General features: G+C 38.3%; 1 protein-coding gene across 3 annotated transcripts in view; it reads right to left on the bottom strand.

Annotated features, from left to right (window-relative positions):
- Positions 1-12,982, bottom strand: part of fmnl2a (formin-like 2a) — a 68,847-nt gene extending 55,865 nt beyond the window's left edge. For 2 of the 3 annotated variants that reach the window (XM_044132681.1, XM_044132682.1), the window contains exon 1: positions 12,307-12,982. In XM_044132681.1, the coding sequence (XP_043988616.1) occupies positions 12,307-12,417 (111 nt within the window). In that variant the 5' untranslated portion in view covers positions 12,418-12,982. The remainder of the gene's footprint in view (positions 1-12,306) is intronic. The other variant, XM_044132680.1, reaches the window with a different exon arrangement.

Here is a 12,982-nt window from a genome sequence, read left to right on the forward strand (position 1 = left end):
TCTTCTTTTCCTTTGAGCCTAATCATCTAAAATGAATGTGTAGCACCACAACAAAACCTCAAATTACATCAGTATAATAATTTGTCACACCAAATATTCACAAGTTACTCAATACTCCGGAAATGAGTGATTATCATACTGTTCTTTCCAATTGCTTGCTTCATTGACAACACTTCAAATTATCCAACAGATAAAAAGTTTGTGCTACATAGTATAACAAAAAAGTCTCCATGACAGCATAGCTATTCTTACATATCCATGGAGCTCACATACATAAGAAAAGTACAGCCGCGCCATACGAAACACGAGTAATGGCCTGTCGTAGTCATAGTGACTGCTCTCAGGCATAAACTGAAAGGAGAAATTAACTCTACTCCAACTCTTTGCCATCCAAAGGAAGCTGACCCCCGCTTATTAGCACAGTGTGGCTCCATAATCCTCTGCCTCTTTTTCGGGGGCACAGGTGTCCCCTGTCTGTACTTAGATTATCATTGTAATCCCCACAATCCCCGTTGACTCAACTACAGCTTTCCTGTTCCTGAAGCTGTTCACTGGGATGTTTTGAGAGAAAATAGAAAATAGGCACATCAGATGGACCTAGCCCTATTTTGGCCCCTCATTCTAATGGTCATCTATCCTTTCAGCTCAGTGTGATGAGTTACAATCTCATGTAGGCTCAGTCTGTCACAACCATTTACAAGAAACTACTCTAAAGGCTATAGATTAGAGAAACATAGCTTCTCAGAAAAAAATATGTAAGAAGAAATAAAAAGTTATGTCAGCATAATGTGAAATCTGTCCATTCACTGTACAGTATATGCACTTTACATTTGGTCAGGGCTCCTTTGACTTGAATTACTGCATCAATGCAGCACGGCATGGAGGTGATCAGCTTGTAACACCACTGAGTAGACCGTTTCATAATCCTCTCAAGGCTGTAGTTTGTAGTCCATAACATTTTTAGTGGTATTGTGAAATTATTAAGTTTTCTACAAGACATGTATGTTGGGCTTTCATTAGCTGTAATCTGTAAGTAACAGAGGTAATCACTTGGAATACATCTCACTGTATTTAATAGTACTTTATTCTGAGTTTTGCTTTTTAAACTGGAAAAATGAAATAATTTAACTAAGTTGATAGTAAACAAAATCAAGAAATTCAAGAAAATAACAGTGAAGGAACAGGAACACTAAATTAAGCAGCTGCAAATGGGTGGAATCACATTTTGCTTCCTCTGCATGCACTTCAACTCAGAGCCAAACTGATCCAACAACTTTTTCCCAATCCTCTTTAAGATTTTACATTTATAAAACCTTCATTATTAATTTGTGTGGTGGCTAAATGAACATAATATCGCATAAGTCGGGTGAAATGCATATGCTGTGGACAATAACAACTTTGGCCAAATAAAACAGCACGACCACTTCATGTCATCCAAACACCGGAAGAACGTTACAGGGATGGTTTGGAGCAGCGGAGCGCTGTCCAAATAAAACAAGAGATGCATGCAGTCACAGAGGAGCAGACCAGATGTTGTGAGGTTGCGAAAGAGTCTGGACTGAGGTGGAGTCCAAGCTGGATTCCAGGTCCACAAGTGATGAATCAGAAAAGTTGCTTATTGAAAACAAAACTTAAAAAAAAAAAAAGACAAGAGTGTAAAAATCTGTACATAAGTCCAGGCTATATCCAGTATGCTTGGATTATATTCTTAGAGAAAGATCATGTTCTTCTGACAAGGTTCATGTTTTGTTTAATTAAACCTACAAATCTCACAACAACAGTGTTTTACTAACATTTCAGCCAGAATATTTGGAGACACAACCACTTGCCCTTTTTTCCAACTTTGATTATAACTTGTTCCAAGGTCTATAGCACATGCTCTCTCATTAGTGTAATCTAGGAGTGATATTTAAAAATGTTATATATTTTAAGAATAAAATAACAACTGTGGTTAAACTATGCATTATCTAAGTGAAAACTTTAAAACATAGCATACATTATGCCAAAGAACTATTCAGAATACATCTTAGTCACAATTTTCCAAACTTATGTCACATAGAACTGACATTTAATAAGTATTTTTTGACTAAGTGAAAAAAATAAAGCATTTTAACCTAAAAGGAAAATGGCAATAACAACAAAAAAATAATCCAAAAATTCTTTTCAGATTAGGTTTTGGATCATACAAGCAACTTTTCAGCAAGAAATTAGCTAGTTTTATGTCGATAATTCCTTAATATTATTATTATTATTTATTTAAAAACCCGATATTTCCACTGTCAGATTTTTTACACTTAAAACAGGGGATCATGCTTGTTTTAAGTGAAAAAGTCTGCCAGTGGATATAGCACCTTATTCAAAATAATCAATCTTCTCCAGTGACATTCACAAGTTGCTGTTTACAGTTGGTGATTAACCACTCTAACTGAGCTAATTGCTAAAAGAAAAATAAATAACAAAATGAACTAATCATTTTGTCTTTATTTTAAAATGTTAAATAAACTTTGGCTTGCAGCTGCTCCTCAAATATGCATGGCGTGGATTCTCCTTTGCTTCCAATACAAATAATGACGGCTTTAAGCATGAAGGCTAAGAAAAGTCAAATCTCTACAAAAAACAGAGATTAGAAAAATCGGCCATGACTTTAATCAGTGCGTCTCTAAAAGAAAAAAATGCAGCAGCTTCCCTGGTAGACGGAGTAGTTTTGATTCCTACAGGAAATAATGAGATTACAAGATTATCCCCATTCCCGCACCAAAGCACATGTCCCTAACCTTTATCTGATTCTGACTGACCCCAAAACAAAGTGCATTGATAAATCTGCTGTTTCCTACTGCGTTTACAAAGAAAATTAGTGGATTTTAAGTGTTGATGGATTTAGCAAACACAAATCTGATTTGTTTGTACTTGGTCTCTGTGATCATTGCTGATCAAGGGAAGCTTTCATCATTCACACCACTGTATATCTCCCACATTTGAAATGATCACATCTTAAAACTTCAACAGTTCAGAGAAAAGCCCGGGCATTTTTTCACAACAGAAGACAATTGCATTGAGTTGCATCTAAAAGCAACTCATTCTGAACTGCAGATAATAATTCTACCAGTTTCCTGAAGTTATTGCATTCAAATGAGATTTCTATAACCAATAATGACTATACCAGTAAGCTGAAATATTTTCATGATACTCCGACTGACTAAACTCAAACTGCAAACAAACTAAACAAGCCAAGGTCTGTAAAGCATGCAAGAAAACAACCTTGGTTCTCAGATTACACCAGGCCTGATGCCACAACCTACTTATTTGTCACAATGACACAGACGTTTAACGATCTTGCCAAACCTTTTTTTAGATAACATTTTTAAAGTCTCTGTCAGGATTCCTTCACATTTCTCATTTCAAACTTCCATACTTTTCAAAACTGTATAGCAACTGTGCTCTGTTGTAAGGCTTGGCTTTATGGAACAGCAGGCACTCTGGACCCTGAACAAATCCTGACCATAATGCACTTCTCCTCTGAGTTGGGTCTCTGTTGCTCTTTTGTGTCAACTTGGACCAGTCCAGTTGGATAACACTGCCAATGGACTGACACCGAAAAAAAGAACTAGAATGGTCTTTTCAAGGCTATGTAAGACTACACCTGCAGGGAGAAAAAAAACAAAGCTGAGATAAAAATGGCCAAGTCAAAACACAATGTGTGTGAGTGCAACTGATGTCAAATTTGCAAGGACATTTCTGCTCATAGTTTCTTTATTATTGTCTAACGAGTGTTCTGGGAACTGGTTCATCAGCAGCCAAATGAAGTTAGATAAACTCATGACTACATATCTTCAAACTGAAAGTTATAGCGTCTCCAACCCACACAGGCAACAACAAAAATAAAACCCAGAAAGATGTCAAAAGTGAACTGAAAGTAATAAGCCTATTTTCAGCTCAGCTGTGCCTGATTAAACCAGACCCTCAGGCCAATCAGAACACACCATTTGACTCCAAGTATTGGGTTTCAATCACGAATCTTTCTATGAATGCAGCTGAATCTCACATCCACTCCAACTTTCAGAACATGAGTCCGATCTCACAGCTCCCCAAACATTTCATGCTCAGCTCAGTTGTGGCTAATTGGAGGGTGAGCATCCGGCTGGTCCAACACAGCAGAAATCCACACACACGTGCGCACACGCACACAAGGGTGCGAGCGGTGGTCTTTCATAGGCTGCCGGGTCTGGGTCCAGTGCCAGGCTCCGTCTTGGGTACCCCAGGGAATAAAGAGCACCTCTGTTCTGTGGAGCTGACGCACGGGATTTCAGCCACGGCTCACCCTCTGCGCCCCAGACAACAACCATTGTTCTGCTTTTTAATGAAGAGTCGACATGGAAAAAAAAATAAATAAAGGAGGTTAACTTATTCACTTCCTGGATTCTGTAACTGGGTAGCAAGACAGGCACACTGCAGGCCACAATTAACGGCAACCACAATATGAACGTGTAAAAAGGGAACATCAATGAATCCTTAGTCCACATGCAACATTTAACATGACTGTAATGTCAGTACACTTACTCAGTGGGAAAAAATTAACCAGTTATGCTGTCAATTCTTTCCACTCACCAAAAAAAGAAGCACTTCCTCCGTTAACATGGAACATGTTTGGATCAACATGTTCCATGAAGCACACAGACAGGATCTTTGACTATTCCTCTTTGCTCAATTCCTTTAGATCATCCTGAATCCTGGGTTTTCTCTTACACCCTCATCTTTACAGCTTGCTCCAGACTTCTGTAGTACTTAGGTCTGAGAACTTGGGAGGATGTTTGATACGGTGTTTGCTAATCCATTTCTGTGTAACTTTGGAAAAGTGTTTTGAATCATTATCGTACTGAAAGATCCAGTGACACTACTTTTCATCTTTTTGACAGAGATTGCCATTTTCCTATAAAAATTCTGCATGATGAAATGCACTTAAAGTTTCCATGGCTTTAGGAAGAGACGCAGGCCCATAGCATCATCCATCCTCCTCCATACTTAGCAGCTGAGTAAAAGAGGTGTAAAATAGGTGCTTACACATATTCCTCCTTGTTCTCTTAATTGAGAGTGCATTTTGCAGAAAAAAAATATTATTCTCATCTTACAAATGATCACTGCTTGAGCTGAAGAGTTGAGCAAACTCTGCATGTTTAGATTAGTAGGATTGAAAGAACTTTTTTTTTCTACTCTCGTCGCTGCCAAACAATCTCTTGGCATGTATGTGGCCTCCAATGGTTGTTATGGAGACTTGGTGACCTCTAGAAGCCACTCTTTGCAGCAGTGAGAAATTGAGATGTTTTTTTTCAGCAACCTTATTGTTTGTCTTGCTGTGTGTGGTGGCAAGACAAATATGGGTTCTACTCCTGCCTATGTGGGCACCAATGACTATGCCAGTTGTAAATGTTTTATTACATTTTAACATGAAATATTATTCTTCAAGACAGAGTAAATCTATCCAAGTTAAGGTTGGATTTTTCTATATTATTCAGGGTAACATTGTGGATCTCAAATAAAAGAGCTATTTACTGTAAGACATTTTTTTTAATCAGTTTTCTTTATTGACTTTTTGCTTCTCATTTTGTTTCTTGTTTTTGTCCCAATGCAAGTTAATGCTAGACATCACTATTCATTTGGAAAGTTACAACATAGCATCTGTTGGTGCAACTTTAAAAGCGCATCTAGCGTGAAATTTAAAACTGGTTTAATATCAGTTCTATGAAAGCTTAATTCAGCCGGGGATGGTGGAGCCCAGGTAACCAGCCAATTCATTCCACACCCGTCAGAGTGACAAACGAGGCTTCAGTCGAACATGAAAGGCCACTCTTGTGATTAATCCAGAGTAGATTTCAGACGCAGAACCCCACAACCCAAATAACTCCTGGCACTTCAGCCGCCTTCAAACAAAGCAGCTTAGATGTAATCTGGACTATTGAGAGGAGCAGCAAGAACAACAACTGCAGTAGCTAAGCCTATAGTTCCCCATATGGCACTTAAACATGTAACCTCTTTACATCACTGATAGCAGTAATGATATCACAGGAGTTTCTAAGTGCAATCGCATAATGCATGTGGGTGCAGCTTTAGTTGACGTCAGCTTTGTGGTTAACTGAGGCCAGAGAACAGGCATCAGGCCTGGAGCTAGTTTTTCTCAAGCGTACCTTTTTGACATTCAGACTGTGAGAAACAAAACAACAGTCATGATATCAGAGGTTTAATTTGGTATAATATGTCACAGCACTACAGCGTTAAAATATTTCTCATCTAATCCTCTCTTTACCATGTTCATAGTTAAATGTTTGAATAATATTTTAATTGTTTGTGCTCCATTTTGGAGTCCTAAACTGCAGTTCACCATAAATGTGTTCTGTAGTTTGATTTGTACAGGCAGGCTGTAGACATGGACAAACCATAAACGGAGACAGATGGCTGGATATGCTAATTGGTAAACACATTAAGTTGGAAATAAAGTTATTATTTTTTTACTCATCTTACTCAGAACTAGAAAATACTTTGCCCAAATGTGAGGATTTTCGAGTTTTTCCCCCCAGAATAATTAGAAACTCTGGCTTTGTTAAAATTTTAAAGTCAGTGTTTCAATCTCTAATCGTGTCTTGTATTCATTTGCCAGATCAGACTGGAGACATAAAAAACATGCTTGTGAGAACAGGTTAATGATCAACACGTTGTAAACTACAAAAAAGAAAGCAAGAAGAACAAGGAAGGGAAGAAAGGAGGGAGAGACACGAGGAGGAAATAGCAGAAAAGCAAGAACACAAAACTTAAGCTATGAATTAGAAAATAAAGTTGAGAAATAAAACATTTTCCAAGCTTTCCAATTGTTTGTGCTCCATTTTCGTTTCTTGTTTTTGGAGTCTTATATCAAGACTCCAGAATTGGAAAACATAAAAATCCCACTCCAGATTTTTTTTCTGCCTGTTGAGAACCCTTGTTTTGAGATATTTCAAAGTCAAGAGAAAAATAACAGACTTATTTGTTTTTAACAATTATTCCAAGCTTTGAAATCTTGTAGGATTATGACAGCATTAATAACCAAGGGGAGAACATGCTGCAGTGACACTCAGAGCCCAATATCAACTTCAGCCTAATCTTGTGAACTAAATGTACCACTACAAACTGTGTAGACATACATGATCTATAGAAACCAGAGGAGTTGCAGAATTCCAAGTTTAATCACAGATACTTACCTACAAGGGCCCAGCCAGACGTCAAAGGGACTACTACATCCTCTTTTAGATTTGTGCTTTAGGGCTGCTGCCCTACTTTTCTTTTGACTTTTATTTGGTGCATTTTAAAACATGTGACTATTCTGAAAAAGTACCGTAAATTCCACAAGGAGCGACTTTTTTTCCCAAAGAAGATGTCGTCTTTATGCTTGTCGTAACACTTTTCTTCCACCATCTCTCTGCAATATACCATAAGAAGCATAATAACCGCTGACAGTTTTGCATGCCTGAAACAATCAACCTTAAACTCTCACAATAAATAAATCACCAGATCTCTTAGTGCAAATGAAGCTTTAAATGGAGCCATGCAAACTGCAAAATGCCCACTGTGTACTTTAAACAAGATACTATTTGGGTTAAACCTTCTACTAACTTCATGGCCAAGGTCGTATGTGAATCAAAACCTCACGTCATGGCTGAGGAATTATAATACAATTAATCTGTTTCAAACAGCAGGCAAAAACACCAGGGATCCGTGGGACTGGATTCAAGGGAAGCTTTTCATTTGGAGGAATCTGCAGACACAAACATCATCTTATCCAAGACAGGGTGGGTTAAAACTTAACATACTGCAGCTTTGTAGTTTTCCTTTGAAGTTGTAACTCCACATAATCTGGAAATGCATTCACACGAAGGCTGGTAAATCCTTAAATTGCCTTTTAAATAAATTGTGAAATTGTTAAACTCAACATTAATAAAAAGATACAATAGACTCCTAGTCCCTGTTATTGTCAAAAGTGACTTCATTTGTGTAAATATGGAAATAAAACTTGGCAAACATCTCTGTTCAGCCTGTCAGGCTTATTACCTTGAAGGTGTAACGTACTAAAGCAACCAACTGATGGAAAAAAAAAAAAAAACTTGTGCAGCGTTAAACCTGCTGCTAAAGCTTTGCAATACAAATGCATTGCAGAAATGGACTGGAACTTACCGGTTTTTATATTTGTTAGAAAACTAAAAAAGATCTCGTTCTGGGTTAGATACAAAAACATTTTACCTTTTTTCTGCTTATTGATCCTCATACCATACCCAAATGTTAGTAGGTCATGGTAGCAACACAACTCTTCATTGTAAAAGTTGTTACTGAAGGAAGAAGATGGTTATTTTTAGGAATTGTAACATGTTTAAAATAAAGTCAGGAAGCACAAAGATGTAAGAAGTTTTTTAAATTTACTGTGTTTATTACAGAGATATGTGGGCCGTTTATTCATGAAAGAGTGCAAGACTTTGTAAAATAACAGGAAGGCTTAGACTACAACACAGTGACTGTTTCATCCTCCTGATCTTTTCTCAAGCCAACAATGCATTTCTCTTTGACGGATTACAGTAATGTGGGTGAAAGATACGACAGCATTTTCTTCTAAAGATTTGGTCATGTAGGGTGTGTTCACAGACAAAAACTTCAGCAGATTGTTCGACATTTTCAAAATATTTAACAGAACATTTCAGAGGAAAACAAATTTGTGGCTTTCTTTCCTAGATTTTTTTTTTATCTGTTTCTTCATTTAGGTGAGTTTGTCTGTCTCTTTATCTCATATTTTATATGTTTCTGTCTCTCTTCACCTTTTCATCTTTATTTACTGTATCTCTCTCTCTAACTGTAATGCTTGTATTTCCTTATCGAGCTCAATCTTAAACAGCCCGAAAGAGTACTTCTCCACTGACAGGCAAGTCAGGTCAAAACCTTTTATTCAGTGATGACTGGATTTGTCTGTGTGCCAGGGGCAGAGCATGAAGAACTTTGGTTATTTTGGTTATTTTGCATACTCCTGCTGCTATTCACAGGAGACTATGTGCTGCCATCAAAACAAAATTCAGCTCATTTAAAAAGTGCAGATATTCTTGCCTGCTCTGCTGGTTTTTGTGACATGTTTTTCTGTGCAAATGCATAAGACTCTATGAAACAGTATGAAGGGGGTGTTTTCATCTAGCCTTTGTTAAGTTTGGTGTTTCATAAAAAAAAACTGAAAGTAGAGGAGCAATGATGTAGGACAGAAATAGCTCATGATATAATCTGTCATTGTTTAGCTAGGCTGATAAGATTAATATCATAGCATATAATAGCATTAACTGTGAACACATAAAATTATGACATGCAGTGATCTTCTTTTGGTGGGGTGCTCTCCTTGAATAATTGAGGGAAATTGATGACTGAGACATCCATCATTAATTTTAAATATGTGGCAGCCATGTTGGACTTTGGGGTATGAAAATCATGTTCTGATCTAAAAAGAAACACCACAAACTGATAAATATTCTGTTGAATTAACTTTTTTAAAGTTTTTAAACCATGTGGTGAAAGTTTGTGTGGTGATACTTAGAAACTATTAGCTTAAGTGGTATCGACTTTATACCTTCAACTCGACCTCCAAACCCTGTGACCGTCTTTCTGACTACAGAAGTCAGAGATGTGAAGAGTTTATACTAGAGCTGAGGGCTTTCCACATCACACAGTGTGGAAATTCAAATTCAGCGTAGCCTAATGAGAAATTCATCAGACCGCTTAAAAGTGGTCACGTAGAGCTGAGGTCTTTAATCTCAGCAGCTCCCTGCTGTGATGCAAGGGTTTGCCAGTTGATCAGACCCATTATAACTGGCGAGTAAACAGTCCTGCACTACTCTTTGATCAACAAGTCTCAAGTATGAAGATTAGAGTACAACAAGACTGATCTAAGTGTAAATTAGTCAGATAGATTATTAATAGTGGGGGAGGTGCTACACAGGAAGTGATTAATGAGTGCCACTGAACACGAGCCAAGTACAAATCTTGACTCATCACCACTAAAAACCTCTTAGGAAACAAAAGCCTGAGAGGGATCATGCTTATTGGGTCAGAGTCACACAGAGCCACTCAAAAGAGCCACCCAACATCGGCAACAGCTGATACACATTAGAGTTTAAAGGGTGGTAACTCACACTAAATGCTCTGGTAATGGCACCAAATTCTTCTGATGCCGAAGGGCTTCTATCTTGCCAAGAGATGAGACATCATGCTGGCAGCAGAAAGAGAGAGAGACGGAGGGGAGGGGACTTCCCTGACATGCTATATGAGGATCGGCTTTACTGTCAGTCAGTCCAGTAAATCTTCAGTTTAGACAGGTAGGTTTGTTTCTGGAAAGCAGCATAACGAGGGATTATCTAAAGTAAACTTTATGGATCCTCATAATTTTAAACCCACTAATTACAGGAGGAAGATGAGTTGTTGACGTTCAAAACGACCAGTTCGAATAATCCTTCAAGGAACAGGGCGTCAAAGCTTTCCAACACTTCCTCCCCACCAAAAAACAAAAAAAGTCTGAAGCTGCCTCTGGCTATTAAAGGGACTCATCCATATCTGATGAGCAGCAATCACACCCAAACCACAGGCTTGTCTGTCAAACAACAATCCCACTTCCATCTCTGAGGGTTTTTTTTTTTTTTTTTTTTTTTTTTTTGCAAAAGGAGTAATCTGTGCAATGCTATCCAATAATTCAATGTTAACAAAAGACGTACACCTTGCCTTGCAACTGAAACAAAACCAAAAAGCTAAAAGCAGTTTAAAAAAATGCTTACTAAAGTTAAATCTTTCTTCTAAACAGCTGATGTATGGGAACACCAGGCCAGGCAACAATCACGTCTGACCCACATTTTTCCAGCTCTCAGATTTCAACCTCACTATTTCTCTGCGCAGATCTATTCAGCAGCGGGCTGGGGGAAATAAATAAAAAATCTGAGTGAGAGAGACTACTTATCTACATCAGTAGCTTACCTAATTACGCGTTGTAAAAATATTGCAAATAATACTTTTGATCCCTACTGCATCGGGAACACAGGCAGCCAATCCAAAGACTTGTTCTTGTCTTGGGCTTACACAGCAGCTGGAAGAGTTGTCAAAGTCCATCTAACCTTGCAACATAATTGTTGACAGATCAACTGGAACTTTGTGATGCGACAAGAGTTTTTGCAAAAGACCTGGCATGTTGGGCACTTAAGACTTTAGCAATTAGTTGGCATCTGGACTCATAAAGTTGAAAGAAAAATGGGGCAATAAAGCCAATGACTTTCCATGTCAACGGTGCAGGTGCGTCCTACATCTTGAGTTTGGAAATGCACAACCTAAAAAATGTTGCAATAAACAGTGGACTTTATTTAGAGTGTTTTGGTTTTGTTTTCAGATCAGATTAAGTAGAGAAATGGATGATGTAGATGGAACTTTAACTTCACAATAGTGACATTATTTAAACTCTGTGCATTTTATAACAAATTGAGTGCAAAGAAAACATTGTAGAGTACTTTATAACCTGACTTCTTGGACAAAGTACTGGTACATTTTTGTATGCAAAGACATGTTGGGAGAAATCCTATCCTATAGAAGTTGAATATACTCTTAGCATCTTCAAGTGCTTAAGATCTTCAAGTTGACATCTCTTCATTGGAAGAATCCAGAACTTTTCTCAAACTTTGTATAACTTTGTCTTACTTTGCACTTTGAGGATAGAGTAATGTCCACAATAAACCGAGGATTGATGACTTTGTCTATCTGGAAATTGCTCTTTTAAACTTCTGTAGGTGGAGAGTGCTATTCCTAAACTGAACGGTTTCTTATCTTAATTAAACTTTTAAATTATGACAGTCAAAGGTTTTCTATAATAACTGAAATAGAAGACTACTTGTAAGTCCAATTTTATATACATAGATAGCATAAATATATTAATTTGGTGGTGGAGAGCTTTGCATTGCTATGTCGTATTAAAAAAGGGGTTTAATAAAATATTTTTGGCTGGCTAACTGACTGAAAGGCAAAGCTAAAATATTCACAGTTCAGCAGTGAAATGTTTGATAACATTTAAAAGTCAAACAGAAAGTTTTTCTAAACACAGAAACGTTTTAAACCAAGTAAAAAGTTGTTTTTGTTCAAAATGTGCTTTTTGCCCCAAATGGCCAACAGATTTCTATCAGGCGTTCTGGACAAACAGCGGTCCACAGCTGTCCCGTCCCAGGGCACTAAAGCGTGGAGAGAACAAAGAGGGGAGACACATGGACACAACTTTTTTTCTCTTACCAGAACGTGTGCGAACCTCTCCTCCAGCTCCCCCGACTCTGGCATGGGCAGTTTCAGGGGCATGTTGTGTCGGTGGTCGGTGTGCTGGTCAATGCTCCCTGCGTTTCCCATGTTTGCTCCTTTTTTATATATATAAAACACCAGCAAGCGGCCACAACTTTTTTTCCTTCTTGTTAACTCTCGATGAAAATCCCTCGCAATTTATTGAAAGTATATCCCACACGCCCTAACGTTTTCTGCCTGTTTATGCGGCTCTTAACCAGGTCACTGCTTCTTCTTCTTCTTCGTCTTCTTGTTTAAAATAAAACACACGAGAGGTGGGCGGCATAATCCGACGGGTCCGAGCAGCAGCAGCGGAGTCCCCGAAGAGGCATTTTCCACAAGGAAGAGACCTGGGAGCGTGACTCTTTCCACCTCTCCTCCTCCTCCTAGTATTATCCGTATCTTTCACAATTTCGGCTACGCTCCCAGCCGACACAGATGACGACGGGCATGATTCACGCTTATTTCAATCCCCGGTGTGTCTGTAGTTCCTGAGCGGAGCTGGCTTTCCTAATCCCTGCACTGCTGACCAGCATGTTAAGGAGGAGGAAGGAGGGGACTCTCAGGGAGCCCTTTGACGGGGCCAAGCCTCTCACTTCATCTTGGGGCGTAGCTCCCAAACCCGTAGCTAAGG

This window comes from Gambusia affinis, linkage group LG11 (genome assembly GCF_019740435.1).
Source record: "Gambusia affinis linkage group LG11, SWU_Gaff_1.0, whole genome shotgun sequence".
Classification (NCBI taxonomy): domain Eukaryota; kingdom Metazoa; phylum Chordata; class Actinopteri; order Cyprinodontiformes; family Poeciliidae; genus Gambusia; species Gambusia affinis.